The 17,213-nt window shown below is 36.7% G+C and overlaps 1 protein-coding gene across 8 annotated transcripts in view; it reads right to left on the bottom strand.

Annotated features, from left to right (window-relative positions):
• PKP4 (plakophilin 4) overlaps positions 1–17,213 on the bottom strand; it is a 244,260-nt gene that overhangs the window by 107,352 nt on the left and 119,695 nt on the right. For all 8 annotated transcript variants that reach the window (XM_032355642.1, XM_032355648.1, XM_032355646.1 and 5 more), the window contains exon 3: positions 1,871–1,983. In XM_032355642.1, the coding sequence (XP_032211533.1) occupies positions 1,871–1,983 (113 nt within the window). The remainder of the gene's footprint in view (positions 1–1,870; positions 1,984–17,213) is intronic.

Raw genomic sequence — 17,213 nt, 5'->3', positions numbered from 1 at the left:
CTGTCCCTAAGTCTCCTGTAGAGGCAGCTCAAATGCTCCTGGGTCTAGCGTTCAGTTTCTCTCCTATTTCTAGTATCTGGGAATTTTCCTTTCTAATCTGTCATTTTCTCTAAGTACTGACTTACTTTATTGATATACCAAGTATTTATGGGGGTTTATCAAGAATTTCAATGTTAGTTTAATAAGCTAAATTAACCAGAATAAAGTCCTAACTGAATTTTTAAATGTTGAATTAAATTTTCTATGTATAAAATTATGTATTTTTAAATCTATGGCTCTTTGTCTTTGGAAATATATACAATACCATATTATTGAGTTTGTGAATTGTTCTTTCTGGTGTTAAAAAGCCAGATGGCTTTTTAAAAATACTGAATAAAAATACTGAATAGAATTAAAATTAGTAGAATTAATTAAAATTAATAGAATTAAAATTAATTTTAACAACTTTAACTTCCTTGATAAATTATTTCATTGAGTAACTATAAAGCCAGAGTTAGAAATATTTGATTTACAATTTTACTCATTGCTTGTAATTTCCCTTCCTAAAAAAACCCCACAAAACTGCCTGGATAACTAAAAAATGATCACATAATTTAATATTTATGTTTTAAAAGTTTTATTAATCTTATTTACTTTATGCCTTACAAAACATACCAATATGTACAACTCTTAAGGGTCAGAGATGAAAAAAATTCATAAGAACACAACTTATCAGCCTAATATTCTTAAATCCATAGCAATAGAATTAGACAGAACAGAGGAACTATAACAGCACTCTATTCATTAAGAAGGTTTTCTTGGGGGGTGCCTGGGTGGCTCAGTGGGTTAGGCCGCTGCCTTCGGCTCAGGTCGTGATCTCAGGGTCCTGGGATCGAGTCCCACATCCGGGCTCTCTGCTCAGCGGGGAGCCTGCTTCCCTCTCTCACTCTCTCTGCCTGCCTCTCTGCCTACTTGTGATCTCTGTCTGTCAAATAAATAAATAAAATCTTAAAAAAAAAAAAAAAGTCAACTTTAAAAAAAAAAAAAAAAAAAAAGAAGGTTTTCTTGGCTAAGAATAATAGATGGTACTGCCAAGTAGAACAATAACGATGTTAGAAATAACTAAAGAGACAAGTTACTGTTGGTACATACCTACATAGGAATAAAGAAACCAAGCTTAAAAATGTAAGCAATAGAAGTTATTTTATGGTAGGCCTTACCAGAATATGTAATTAACAAGAAAGAAATCCACAAATAGGATAAGCAGTGATTTCACCATTTGGTGCTTATGGCAGTAAGTTTTTATAATAATGATGTTTTTAAATAGTTTATGAGGCATTTAAAAACAAAACAATAATTCTGATTAAACATGGCTTTTTTCAGTAATATACTGGTTTTCAATTTATTATGTGAATACACTGAATTATTTCATCTAGTAATTATTTTGTATGGCATTTTTACAGAGTTCTAGCAAAACTCAAAGTCAACTGAAGACATTTTTAAAAGCTACTTAAATGTTATCATTTAGAAATATTACTTTGTTTAAAAAAAAATCAATACCAGGTTTTCAAAGTCAATTAGCCTTGCGAAATAATTAGTAATTACTGTGAAAAACATCCATTAACTGTGTCTACATATGAGAAATCAAACTTCTAAAAGTAGCATACAGAAACTTACCAATGCCATATAAAACACTTTAAGCACAGGACTGAAGAATAATCAATATTGCAAGAGGCTTCTCAAATTAGGATAAATTGACAGTTTTGGTGTCCAATTCAGAAAGGCAAGTTAACAGTGACAAAACTAAGAGAATCGTTTGCTGCATCCAGGACAACTTAATAAGGCATGGAACTTGAAGGCATATAAAAAGATAGAGCCGTTGGCCCTGTACCTGGTGCTGGCGATACTGGGGGATTCTGCTCCAAGCCTACATCTCTCTAGCTGACTGGCAACGATCTGCCTTTCCACTTCCAGTTCTCGGGTGAGTCGTTGAAACTGAAGCTCCTGTGATTCAAGGAAATAAAAGGCATATAAAGTGCCAAGACAGATATATATGTGAATGCATGTCACAGGAAACACAGAAACATGCCCATAACATAGCACTGTATCTAGTGTGGCTTCGTGAAATTAAAAAGTTTTGGGTGGAATTGCAGGTCTAGATAACCTACCAATTTGTGCTTTTTTCAAACTGAAAGGCACTAGAATATTAAGTTTTGTTTGGGATGGGAAACACAGATATTTATTGGCTTTTCTGTCTGTTCTTCCAATTGAGGTTTGCAAACAGGGCTCTCTATTCAATGTCAAGATCTGCAGAGTCCTTAATGTGTCTGCATCAGGGGCCCACTAACCAATGTAAGCTCTATAGCCTCAAGAGCTACTTTTTTTTATCCTGTATACTGTACTGAAAACATGTAAATTCCCATGATGTGAATCACTTTATCACGTTTGATACAGAGCCTTTTAATTGTTAAGGGAAAAAAATCCTTCCAAACCCCCAGAAAAAACCTTGCTATATTTATCTTCAATAGAAGCAATAAAATTCTTCTATTGTTATGAAATAACATGTTCATTGTTCATGTGTCACGGTGTGAGGGAAGGAAAAATAAAGTCTGAGCCACAATATAGAATTTAAAATGGTATTTAAAAGCTGGGAAGATTGTTTAAAGAAATGATATTATTCATTCTATGCTGCATTATGAAGGCAAATAAGTTCTATCATAGGAAAAGATGCTTTAACTTTATTAGTACTTATCTCATTGTTACCTTGACAAGTTTTTAAAAAACAGGAAGAATGCTATGCTATAAAACATCTAAAGATCAAATCAGTATATCCAAAGGCTTTAAGCCACAAATAACACCTTCAATAACACCTCAAGCTCCCCCGTACCATATTATCTCTTTACAAGTCTACTCAAGGCAAATGCTGAACTGTAAGTAGTTTAGTTGGACAATGACTGCTAGTTCAAAATACCAGGTATGTGAACCCTAAACCTAGAAACTAATCAGAAATAAAACTACCTTAAAAACTGCTTATGACAATATATACATAATTTGTTTGTCATGCAAAAAATTAAAACATTTTAACTGACGTGTATTAGCTCCCTGTGGAATCAGGCAAACATGCTATTACTGACAGCACTGGCTTTGTAAATTCTTCAAACTATTCTTAGAATGATTTCTAAGATATAGTCCCTGAACTCCTTAACTTCTTTCTGATACTGAGAATACTTTTTAATGAGCCCAGCTGGTGTGGGTATATAGGGCATGGCCTGAATGAATAATACTTGGCTCAATAATGTTGTACAATATGATCAAAGTGGGACGCTTCCTATCTCTGCTTAACATTTCTTGGACCTCTGTTCTTAATAAATGTTTAGCAACGGAAGACCAGATAGATAATAACTTTACAACATTCAGTATCAGGCTAAGATAATTGATTTTAAGGGCAAATAGTCTTATGCTTATCTCATATTTGAGTCTTTCTTTGCCCTTAAACAGCAGCATATTTCTGTGACACACTTCCATTCTTTCAATTATTTTACTTCGCTGTTTGTTATCTACTCTTATCCCAGAAGACTGGTTGCGTGTATCAAGTTGGGCCAGAAATGGACCACCTGTGAATCCAAAAATATTCTCAGAGCCATCATATTACCTTTATGTTCTGAGTTCAGCGGCTACTAGGGATGGAGGGCTGCTGAGTTTTCTTCATCTGGGGATGGCCAAAAATTACCATGGTAGGATTAAAGTATGTTTCAAATTAGAACAGAAAAAAAATTTCATTCATATAAAAAAACTCCATTTCAGCACATTCCTGTCATGTTCATGGCTGTGTATGACCTTTTGAGCATCCTTTCAAGGAAATGGTTGGGAAATTTCCCACTTGAAGGCAGAAGTTGGAACTGACTGTCCCATAATTCCTTCTCTCAGAAGCAGAGATACAGTGATTTTGGCTCTGCCAAGATGTCAGACTGTGACTCAGGTACTAAAACTAAGACTCTGACATCAGAAAACACGAAGCTTATTTTCTCTTTCACCTTCTTGCTGCCCTGCAACATGTGTCAGGTCATCTATTACAGAAATCATCTCCACAAACTGCTATGTTGATGCCTGGTGGCAGCATTGGTGGTTTCTTTATCTACCCAATTTTGTGCCACAGATTTAGACACTGTTTCTGGAAGTTAAATCTCAGAGCTTGTTCTCCAGCTCTTGCAACAAATGTGGGAAATCACAAATACTTGCTTATAAATACCTTTTTCTGCACAACTAGCTATGTCAGTCTCTTTCTTGCAACTAGAAATCTTGACTGAAGCACCTATAGAAACCATTTACAGTAGTCCAGTTGCTGTACTACATGATGTACCTACATTTTTCATTTAAAAGTTAGGTAATTCCTTCAACGTTCATAAAGCCTGAGTAAAGTCTGCATTTTATCACTACTGGCCATGGACCCAGAATATTGAACATCACAAGCTCCTTTTATCAAAATCATTCTGCCCATTGTTTGCTCCTGCTTCTCATAAGCAGGATGTCATTAAAGCCCTGAAAGCAGAGTATCAGGAAGACATAAAGAATGAAATTTGTAAAGGTTACCTAATACCTGTGAATATTTACAAGGAAAATATATGTATGCTTTGTTGTAAAATCATTAATATCACACCTACAAAATATAAATTGAACACCCATATGGGACTCACACCAAGATGGATGAGCAGAATTTGACAATTCTGTCTCTACCAGCTTCTTAGACTGCTTGATGAAGAAGATAGTATTACACAGTCAGACAAAAACACACCTAATCATTTCTAAAGTTAACACTCATTATGATGATTACACAGAGATACCACCTATAAATGTAAAATTTGTATTTTACCATACACTCTGGTTTATTAAACTTATATTGTAAAGGCTAATTTTTAAACCAGTATCCAAAACTAGTGCATCTGAATTATAAGGGGACCCTGTATTTGTTCTCCTTTGAGATGACAATGAAAACAACATTAAAAGCATTTGCCAATGATTTAGCATATGACAATTTCCTCTTAAATTCTGGCACACAAGACCATAAACAAACTTAAAGAAAGTCAAGGCTACTAATATGCTATAAAATGGAGTGTGTTCACATGTGTTTAAAAGATTTTTTTTATGTTTACCTCATTTCTCTCAGGTAAATACACTGATAAACACTCTTACAGTTAGCCAAAGGACTAGGAGAAAACAGAGCTTCATTTTCATGCTTTGTATGGTGGACAGAGCTGGGCAGGAAGCCCAGGGAAGCACTTGCTGCCCCAGCTCTCGGGCCCTCAGGGGTACCTCAGCAGCAGAGAACAGCTAGCTCAAGGGCATGCCCTCTGGGCAGGCTGCAGCCAGCCACTGACTGAGGTGGGTGTACAAAGGCGGGGTCCATTGCTCCAGAGCTCCCCATGGGCTGGGCCAGACTGCACAGTATTTGAACTTTTCCTCTACCCAATCCTGCTTTTCCTTCCCCTCCTCCACAAGTGTCTACCTGTAATAAATACTCTGCACCCAAAACTCCATCTCAGTGAGAACCCAACCTAAGACAGTATTTATTTTTTTTTTTGGCCTCCTTTTATATAAAAAGAGGTATTTCCTCTTATTCTTACTTTTTAAATACCATGAGATACTTCGAACATACAGAAAAAGTAGACAATAATACAACGAGCTTTGAGAACCTGACCCAGTTATAGTAAATCTTAATGATTTGCCACATTTGCTTCAGGTTTTTTTTTTTTTAAGATTTTATTTATTTATTTGATAGAGAGAGATCACAAATAGGCAGAGAGGCAGGCAGAGAGAGAGGAGGAAGCAGGCTCCCTGCTGAGCAGAGAGCCCGATGTGGGACTCGATCCCAGGACCCTGAGATCATGACCCGAGCTGAAGGCAGCGGCTTAACCCACTGAGCCACCCAGGCGCCCCTGCTTCAGGTTTTTTGAAAAACAAAATATCACAGATATACTGAAATACCCTGGTTTCTCTCAAACGGATCCTATTTCTCTCTCTCCCTGCCTCTTCAGAAGAAACCATTAACCTGAATTTGTGTTTAATATTCACGTGAGTGTTTTATATTATTATTACTACTCCATATCTCCAGATCCACAGATGACATATAGTATTGCCTTGCGTGTTCACATAAGTTACATCAGTGGTAATACTGTGCAGACTGCTTTAATTATGATTTTGAGATATATCAGTATCTGAAGACATAGAACTTATTTATTTTCCTTGCTCAGCAGTATTCTATTGCACAGTTAGAGTGCAATGTATTTATGTTCTCAACATGATGAATCTTTGGGTTGTTTCCAATTGAGTGCAATTCTAAGCCTACTGCCACATCCTTGTACTTGTGCACGTGTGCCTGACTTTTCCATAGCAGAAACCTAGAAATGGAATTACTGGGCTGAAGGTAATGCACATCTTTACAGATGATGACCATCACAGCTATTTTCCTAAGTAGTTGTACCAATTTATATTCCAGTCAGCAGTAGAGGACAGAGTTCCAGTGTCTCCACATCATCCTGGACGTCAATTTGTGTTTGGGGGCTTAAATATCCACTTCCTTTTTTTTTTTTTTTTTTAAAGATTTTATTTATTTATTTGACAGACAGAGATCACAAGTAGGCAGAGAGGCAGGCAGAGAGAAGTGGGAGGAAGCAGGCTCCCTGCTGAGCAGAGATACCGATGTAGGGCTCGATCCCAGCACCCTAAGACCATGACCCGAGCCAAAGGCAGAGGCTTAACCCACTGAGCCACACAGGTGCTTCCCACACTTCCCTTTATGGTAAATATGATAAATATGGGAAGCTACCGTGCATTTTTAAAAATTTGTATCTCCCTGATAACCGACATCTTTTCATATATTATTGGCCATTTAGATTTTTGTAAATCATAGGTATCAAACTCTCGCATGTGTGAGAATGTTTCCTATTTCTAGCACCCAGGCTTGTCCTCCTCTATGGGGCAGGTTTCTTATTACCCTTATACTAATGTAGTTTTATAAAATTTTAGCTTTGGGTAAGGGATTTCCTGCTAAGACTCCCCACCTTGGGCAGCCCTCAGTTGGAAGTAGGATTTAACTGTCAAATGGCCTTCTCAAGATCACCTAGGTTTGGCAGGTACCTTCAAGCTGAAAGCCAGGTTTACTTATTGCTTACTTAGTTTAAGATTTCCACTTTCATTTCAGTTTTGGTTTCTGTGAATACTTTCTTTCCAGCTTAGCTCTGCTTTAAAAAAAAAAATAACAACAACAATAATACAAAAGATTTTACTCAGCATATTTAGTTTTCTTCAGGGAAAGGACTGGCTAGGGTATGTCAGAAATGAGATTCTTAACAGATTTTTCATATTTTCTCTTAGTTTCTCTGAACTATATTCTGGGGAAGTTTCTCAGTATTACTTTCAACTCAGTACTTCTCTATGTGCTATGCTAAGGGTTTATCTCATCGATTTTCCTTGTTTTCCATTTCCATATTTTCCATTTCTGAGACTTCTACTTAGTTCTTTATCATATATAGCAACCTGTTCCAACTGCTCATTGACAGTGGAATTTCTATCTTCCTCTCTTCTTATTTAGGTTTACCTTTCTTTACTCAAACTCCCAGGCACCTACTTCAGTCCTAAATGAGGCCTTGCATTGGTGATTCAGTGTTCTTTTCAAACTAGCACTATGGACCCTGCATATCAGTCATGAGGCTATTGTCTACTTCTTCTGGTTTCCAGAAGCTCCAGGAAGCTTTTAGCATTAGGTACTTCCCCTCTCACCTTCTTCAGTAAGCAGGAAGAACTCCACCTTAGCTTCAAGGACTCTGTTCTTGGCACTGAAAACAGGGCATACCTTACTTTCCTTGGCCTCCTAGTCTCTCTTACCCTTTGTATGTCCTCGCTGATGGCCAGCAGTGATGTTATCTCCTGACTCTTTCCACCTGTGCCTTCTGGAAGCCTCATTCCAGTTTTCAAATTCTCTCCTTAGAAACTCTTCATCATTTGCTCAGAATATTCCCCATCACTGGGCTACTAAGAAGCCTCGACAGGTTTTTAAGTGAAATACAGTTCTTTCCTGAAAATAGCACTTTATCTGTGCCATGCTCTCTGGTGAAGACTATACATTCTTCACAGCCCAGACCTGAAGTACCCCAAAGTCCTGGCTCCTCACTATCTCTACTTCTTAGCATCAAGTTGCTTATAATATTTCTCATTGTCATCATGCCAGTTAAGACCTGGAATAACATTTCCTCTTACATTCCTCATATTAGTGTGTTGTGCTCTTTTTTCCTTAATTCATAAAAACCATTATTCTTCCAAATACGTGCAAAAGCTCATTGTGCTTTGAGGCTCATGCAGTCCAACTATGGTTGCCCACTTGCATCACTATTATCTATTTTCTTCTAGTTATTCCGATTTACTGCTTCAGGAGTAGGTATAATGGTTATTATTGCTGTGGTGATGACAATTAAGAGCAAGCAGTGGGTATCACAGCAGGCCATGAGTGATGATACCCCAACTTCCTTCCTGTCCCCACGTTCAACTAATCTTCAATCCTCTTCCAGACTCAGTGGAGGGAGTGGTCCCTTCCTGTCTACAGCTACCTTTCTACACTCTCTGGCCTCCTCCAGGATTTTGCTTCTTTGTCCTGACTCTTCAGTGTTTCTTCTCAGTTTAAAGCTCAAATCTTTCTTGTCAGAAAGCATCTTCTTGATCTCAGGACTCCTCAGTCTCTGCTTCCTTCCACTTTGACCTATACTATCTTTTGCCAAATATTTTTCTTTAAATTGACTCGTTTTGAAAATGCAGTGTCTCCAGTATTAAAATAATTAAAATTCTGGTTTCCAAAGCTTTTTATAATATTCTTAATATAAATTAAAATATGTGATAATTATTAAAGGGCTTCATCTGTGTGCCAAAAATCATTTCACACAGCAGAACGTGTACCACACACCACGGGTCAACATGCCTTTCTATGACTATAAATCTCAGCAGGAAGTACTGAGTACTGGTTTGAAAATGGACATGATCATTATATGGTGCAATCAGTGGTGAAGGAAGAAAGCATTTTTATTTCAATCACTCTTGCTTAAAAATCTTCCAAAAAATAATTTACTTTCTTGCCCTAGTATGCTGGGGGAAAAAAAAAAAAAAGTTTTGTATCACTAAGACTATCACCAAACAAAATGTTAGATTTTTAAAGTACATAATAGGTTTGTGCTGGATAGGTCCTGCTCTCAGGATATACTATAGCATTTTTTTCCCTCTTTCTCATGTTCAGAATATGAGTAAATTACGGTCATGATCATACCTTTGAGGGTCTTGAGCCAGGTCTAGGGAACGATTTTAAAAATGATTATTTAAGAGCAAATAAGCACTATTCTTTAATCTAGGCTGGTACAAAAACAAAGAAACCACATTTTCAAAGGGTCCTTGAACTTCTCAGCCTCCAAATAACTAGTCAGTAATGTAGAAGAGATTAAATGTCCTGACTTTCTATCACATTTTAATAACTGACAAATCATCAGAAGGTCTACTTGTCAGTCTTTAATTTGTACATAATTAATTGTAGAAATGCTAGGCATATCATGTCCATCTCTCTTGTACTGGCTAGTTCCCTTTGTTAAACGGAAATTCAAAATTAAAAAGACTTAAACAACTAACACTGCCTTTTTCTAACTGTGCTGTGAGAACATCAATGTCCCATAAAATATGCCCTGAAAGGAAGGGTTTTCCGGGTCAACATGGTTTGGGAAATGCTGCCCAGAAGATTCCAAATCTTGGAGATTCATGGCAACACTAGCATATTAAAAGTTCTGAGAAGTCCTATCAATAGGAAATCAGCTTACTAAGTATACTTTTTCATTTGCAAAGAATAACTATTAACATCTCAAGAAAACAATAGTGTCTTGTAGAACACAACTTAGGCAATACTGAAAAATAAAGCCCATTTATTGTAATTAGGGATGGTTGAAGTAATATATTTTATACACTAGAAAACAAAATTTTAATTACTTTTGTCCAGACAGAATATTCACAAAAGGCTGGGTACCACAAAGGGTTAACCTTCAAATGGAAACTGCAACCTCATCCCACTCTGAAGATATGAAGGGTACATCTGATTAGCACACCTTTGCTGGACTATGGCCTATACTATGCCCATTGCTTCTTACATTTAGATCTTGTTTAAGATAAAAGAAAAATACAAGATAATAATTACTGTCTGATTTTTTGGTTAAACTAGCTAGCATTCCAATAAGGATGAGCAACAATAAGATCTTTATTGTTTCATCCTATGAAACCACACAAGATTATACTAGGTTCTAGCTTTGATATCTTATCCTGACTTTTTTTTTTTTTTAAGATTTTATTTATTTATTTGACAGAGACACAGAGAGAAAGGGAACACAAGCCAGGGGAGTAGGAGAGGGGGGAAGCAGGTATCCCACTGAGCAGGGAGCCTGGCGCGGGGCTGGATCCCTAGATCCTGGTATCATGACCTGAGCGGAAGGCAGACAAGTAATGACTGGGCCACCCAGGTGCCCCTCTTATCCTTCAGTTTTAATGAAGCAGAGAATAGCAAAATTTACCTGATGCTCTAAATGTTTACTCTAAAGCTCAGGTTCCTATCTGTAACACCGGCACCAAAGTTCCTTTATTAGAAGTCCAAATAAAGGAAGAGAGGTTTACAGTAAAACCCAGGAAAGCTGGGTTTTAGAAAGAAAGGAAAGCTTTCTGCCTAGAACCAGGTGTGGATGAGAACATCAAGGTAAATAGGTAAAGTCGGAGCATTTTTTATAGCACCACTGATGGCTTAAAAAAAAAGTGTCGCCTTAATACTAACTCATTGCTGTTGGCTCTTCAATCTCTCACCTGGCAATCTGACCATCACTCAGGTCCATACACTGGTGACCCACAAGTTCACCATCTCTGGTCAGGTTCAATGTTTGGCTAAGTGGCTGTACCTGAAGACACGTCCTCCACTCTGCAGTACCTCTCCTGCCTCCTGTGCTTTTGCTCTACTGTAGTGATTCTCCAAGTGTGTGCCCTGAACCAGCAGCATTAGCATCAACGCTGCCTGGAAGCTTCTTTGAATCAGAAGGGGTAGGGTCCAGCCACCTGTGCTTGGACAAGTCTTCCAGGAGATCTCATGCAAGCAGAATGTCAAGGACCAGTGTCCTAATGGAAACAGCCTTCTCTTCTCACACAGGCTCAAACCACAAGTGTTTTCACAATTTCCTTCCTTTTTTTTTTTTTTTTAAACTTCCCTTGATTCTCAAGGTAAATGTTTTCCTAAATCCTGTCACTCTGCCTCTCTAATATGGGTTGAATCCATTCCCTTCCCCACCATTCCTGCCATTCCCCCTAATTTAGGCTCCCATTAACCTAGGACTACTGCAGTAATTCTTCTCTCTTGTCTTCACCCACCATGGTGGTAAAAGGCCTTGCCTCTGTTTCTCACATTTTTTTCTAGCTATATCTGTTGAAAGCACAATTCTAATCACCAATAATCTCTATTCTATACTGAGAGCTGTCTGGGCTCCAGGATCTCTGCTAAATGCACTACTTGGTTAACTTCCCATTCAGCCAGCAAAGTAGTCAGGGTTACTCTCATTCCATGGATGGCTGACTTGCCTCAAGTCATTCAAAACCAGGATTTGAAATCAAATGACCCTGACTCCTAATTCCATAGTGCTAACCACTGTGCACCATGACCTTCCTACCCCACCCATAATATAACTTATGAAGTCAACTCAGCAGTATTTTAAGACCCAAAATGGTGTACCCTTCCACTCCCCGCCTCAAACAAATACTTCTTCTTGGTTTGCTGTCACTCTCCCTCATGCCCCTAGACTGAACTATTTATGATTTTCTATACATACCACTCAAAACTTTTTCTCATGTTGTTCCATAACCCTGAAGCATTACACTTCCATGAATGTCTATACCCCTTTATCTAGCCCTTGGGCAAAGTGCTTGCCAATACATGTGCTCAATACCAAGTTGGATTCTTCTTAAAGAAGAGTGGAATCCATTTCATTAATCTTTGTATCCTTCCAGCTTCCTGCAAAAGCAAAACAAGAAAATCCTGCTAATTCATTCAGGGTGAATTTTATACAGCACATTTTATTTATATTTATAATTGATTGCATAAATTTTTAAACTAACTGATTCCTGAGTATTTACCAGAGACAGACATAATATATTACAGCTGATCCTATTTTAGGTTCTTAAAGCATTTCGGATATGATAATGATCATATCCTTACAATGCAGGTAATTAATGGTACAAAATAACGTTCTACTTTTATTTAAAGTCATAGGGCTATGTGGGGGCACAGCTGGGACTAGAATCTGGGTTTCCCATAATTTTGTAGACTGCTCTTTTAACAAATTAGTTTTTTTCCAAGATTTTATTTATTTGACAGAGGGAGAAGCAGGCTCCCTGCTGAGCAAGGAGCCTGATGTGGGACTTGATCCCAGGACGCCGGGATCACGACCTGGAAAGCAGATGATTAACTGACTGAGCCACCCAAGTGTCCCAACAAATTAGCTCTATCAGGAATTTCCTATTATTCATGGTAACATGGGCAAATTAAGGTTTTTTTTTTTTAAATAAATAATGTACACATAATTTCAGTGACACTGTGATCTACTGCCATTAATACGACTTATCTCATGCCACTGCTTACCTTTCCCCACCCCACAAATGCTTATATCTACTTCTACCTGTTGAATTCTCTGATCTCTTGGGCTTCATACCCTGGCTCAGAGAAAATGAGGAGTTTCCCAGGAGTGGCACACCATTTTGAAAACCTGCCCTCCAACTGACCAACTGACCAAGTTGTTCAACTAGCAATGCCTTGTTTTATTTCCATTTATTTTCTCTCCTAAAAAGCAGAATATATATGTGTGCATGTACATGTAAATATAAATAATTCTAGTTGTCTTTTATTAGTTGAGGTTTTACTGCTGCTTAAAATTATGTATACTTGGAGGAATCGTAGCACTAAAATAAATACTGAGGAAGGGTGACAACATGGAAAATGGATACCTGGAGCCAGTGTCAGTTGCAGGTGACAATAAGTGTTGTTGTCATTTTTTCAACAAGATAAGTTATTTGGTAGAATTAATGTCAAAACACAAGAAAATTTTTCTTTAAAATGTAGTATCTTGAAAATTTTACTAGCAATTACTTCAAAGTTCATTAAGAAATTATGAAAAATAATAATGACAACATTAACAATTTATCTGGTTTTATAGTACATAAATATTTCAAAATTAGTAAGATCAATGATGCGTATCACGTAATGTTAGATCCTTATTTGAGAGTTAATTGACTGCACAGTAGATGATAATAATGCAAATAAATCATTACTTGCTGAAACAGAAAACTGAGAAAAATAAATGAGCAATCTTCCACTTCCTCCATGTGGACTGGTTATAGCAAGCACAGCAAAATCCATAAAAATGGTAAAAGAAACAAAGGCTAAATTAAATCTTCCTTTCTTCAGTAAGTCTAATAAGTAACACTAGGGAATAAGGCTAATTTAAAAAATGATTAATTCAAGATTTGGTTAGCAACTTAATGAAATGTAATGGGAAAAGGAAACAAACACCAAGCAGCACAGGTAGATCTTTTCTTATGGTGATACTTTTTTAATTACTAAGCTTAGTTTATAGTTGTTCTTTAAGTTTTGCAGATATTTTGTGGCTAAAGTGTGTTGGGAATTAGTAGAATTAGAATGTACATTTAATGGTTGGGCCCAGCCAATTAAATGGTTCACTGTAAAGGCCTGTTATCTGGCTCAAGAGGTATAAGAGGTGTTGGACTTATTTCTGTCTTATGAACTTTTTAATTTTACATTTTAATCCGTATGGCTCCATAACATTATCTTGCCTTTCTAAACTTCCAGAATGTGTCCTGAGATTTGTGAGAAATAAGGTTAAAAAAATCAATACATTATTGATAGCCATAGGATATATCTAACCCACAAAGAGCGCTAAAGCCTTAGGACAGAATTGGGGCATGTCTAGTTAAAGGTCAAGTCCAATCTCAATATGGCTGGGTCCAGACTCATGCCCACTGCAGTTTTCAGGTTCGCAGTGTGCCCTTTGTCATTCTACACTCAAGATCTCTCTTTCTCTGACTCTTCTGCTTTATCCTCTGATACCCTGCTCCTTCCACTGGTTAGTATATAAAAGCAACTTTCATTTACTCTTTGTTACCCTTATTTAATAGCCTTATTTATTTCCTCCACTTACTTAAAAAAGCAAAGTTACATGCTATTGCTTTTCTACTTCTGTGAGGTCTATATGGCTCTCATTAGGAAAAAAGATAAAAAAGAGACATGTTTTTAGGAAAAAAAGGGACAGATTTGAATATGTTATTCTTACTGTTCAGATTAATATATTTATCTGAAAGAATTATTAAATTACCACAATTAGAATTTTTTTCTCTTGTATATAATATACACTCATGAAGAAATACATCTGCTTATGTTTCAAACAAGTACAATTTGATACTAAACCTCTTACTTCCTTATGTCTTGTTAAGTCATAGCACTAATAATAACACTGAATGAATGTCAACTGTGGGTCAGGCACTCTACATACATTTTCTCTAATCCTTACAAAAGTACAGAACAGTACTGAGTTGAGCAATCTAATGGTGGCAGAAGCAAAATAAATGACTTGCTCAAGGTTACATAATTAATGAGTGAAGAACAGGAATGGAATTCTATATTCTTGCTCCTTCCATTACAGGTAGCTGAAAAAATTGAGGTTGTCTCATTTTCTATTCCTGAAGGTTATATTTAGAACTGTAATAGATTTTCCTGTTTCAAAACTTTCTTCCCAAATCAAATAAAGCCCTGAAATGTAATAAGAATTAAAGAGCCAGATGCTAGTATATATGGGAACTTCCTAATTATGATCAAGGTAGAATTTCATTCAATGAGAAAAGAACTGCTGGTATAATTAGAGAAAACAAAACTAGATTACTATCTCAAACTGTGTGTGCACATACACATACACACACCACACATGTCCTATAATCAATGTAGAAAAACCCCAATTATGTAAAGATAAACTACAAGAATATGTTTATAATTTTGGGATGATAGAAACCTCCATATGACAAGCAACCCCAAAATCATAAGGGGTAAGACAGGAATATTTAACTTCATAAAAATAAAACTTCATATGCCAAAAAATCTTGCAAATAAAGTCAAATGACCAGAAATGAGAGAAGTGATATTTATAATACATAACAGACATTTAAAACCTCATATAAACAGATTTTTACAAAAACACAGTATAAATAGGCAAAGGGTATTAAAAAAAAAAACAAGTGGCTGGAGATGAAATGTAAATGCAAATTAAAGTATTAGAAAAAACTGCTAAATTTCATTCATAAGGAGAAAGAAAATCAAATAACAATGAAATGTTATTTTCATCATATTAGCAAACAGTTTTAAAATGATTTATATATTCATTTGAGAGAATGAGACAGTGCTCACTGTCTGAGGAGAGGAAAGGGGGCACAGGGAGAGAATCTTCAAGCAGACTCCATACTGAGCATGGAGCCCTGTGGGGAGGGGAGGGGGTGCCTGATCTGACCATGCATGAGATCATGACCCAAGCCAAAACCAAGAGTTGGAGGCCAACCCATTGAGCAACCCAGGTGTCCCCATATAATCTAACATTTTTAAAAGTGGTAATATCCAGGGCGCCTGGGTGGCTCAGTGGGTTAAATCTCTGTCTTTGGCTCAGGTCATGATCTCAGGGTCCTGGGATCGAGCCCCACATCAGGCTCTCTGCTCAGTGGGGAGCCTACTTCCCCCTTTCTCGCTGCCTGCATCTCTGCCTACTTGTGACCTCTCTCTGTCAAATAAAAAAAATCTTAAAAAAAAAAAAAAAAAGAAAAGATAACATCCAGACCTGGGGAGGAGCCAGGTAAAAACGTACTTGGACATACTATTCATGTTAGTGTGATTTGCTACAACCCTTTTGGAAAACAACCGGGTAACATCTATTAAAATTACAAATACATATTTCCCATGACCTTGCAGTTCTACCTCTGGATATCTACTCTATAGAAATAAAAGCAATCATGTATATGAAATATTAAGTACAGCACTATTAGAAACAATTTGAATCTCTACCTACATGGCAATATTTTAAAAAACTATGGAATCTCCACACTACATGTAATGACTAAAATTAGTTATTAAAAAGAATAAGCTAACCTTCATCCACTGCCTCAGAAAAACCACTAAATGTGATTAAGTGAAAAAGCCAGTTGGAAAACTGAGTAAAACACACAAAAATAATAAAATAAAAAAATACTCCATGAGTTTGTCTGACCATGGAGAAAACTGATAGAAATGTAGCAGGTCAGTATGACTGGTAGCTTCAGAGGGTAGGATTGAGAAAGGGACTGAGATACTATTTAACATCTTTATCTTATCTCTATATTATTTCACTTTTTATAACTAGCATAGGACTTCTTTAATTAAAATCTAATTCAGAAAATTAAGAAAGAAAAGAGCACTAAAGAAATGAAGTATTATTGGGGCTCCTGAGTTGCTCAGTCAGTTGAGTGTTCTGTTCTTGATTTTGGCTCAGGTCATGATCTCAGGGTCATGGGATCGAGCCCTGTGTCAGGTTCCATGCTCAGCATGAGTATGCTTAAGATTCATTCTCTTCCTCTCTCCCTGCCCCGCCCCCTGCTTACTCACACTCTCTCTCTAAAATCAATCAATCAATCAATCAATCAATCAATCTTAAGAAAGAAAGAAGTAAGGAAGGAAGGAATTGTTTGAATAAACAGATCCTGTTTTAGAAATAGTCTAATTCCTGGAAAATGGTATTCTGATTGAGGAGAACTGATATTTTTGCTTTTTTGAAGCTATTAAAGTACTCTAAGGGGCTCCATAATATTCTAATGACCTATAAAGATTCATTCTAACAATGAGATAGGACTTAGAAGATTTCACAGTGTGCAGCACTGGTAAGGGTGTGGAGAAAATGTTCTGTGAGAATGTCAGTTGGTGCAAACTCTTGGAGGGTAATTTAACAATATCTAAAAAAATAAAAAATGTAGCTATCCACTGGCCCACCAGTTCCAAGGCTGAAACTCTGGATATACTTGGGAAAGTACATTAAATAAAACTGGCAGCAATCTAACATCCATCAATCAGGAATTGATTACATACATTATATACATATATTAAT

The sequence above is a fragment of the Mustela erminea genome, chromosome 8 (assembly GCF_009829155.1).
Source record: "Mustela erminea isolate mMusErm1 chromosome 8, mMusErm1.Pri, whole genome shotgun sequence".
Lineage (NCBI taxonomy): Eukaryota > Metazoa > Chordata > Mammalia > Carnivora > Mustelidae > Mustela > Mustela erminea.
The sequence above is the reverse complement of the archived record's forward strand: the minus strand, read 5'-3'. Positions and strand labels throughout refer to the sequence as shown.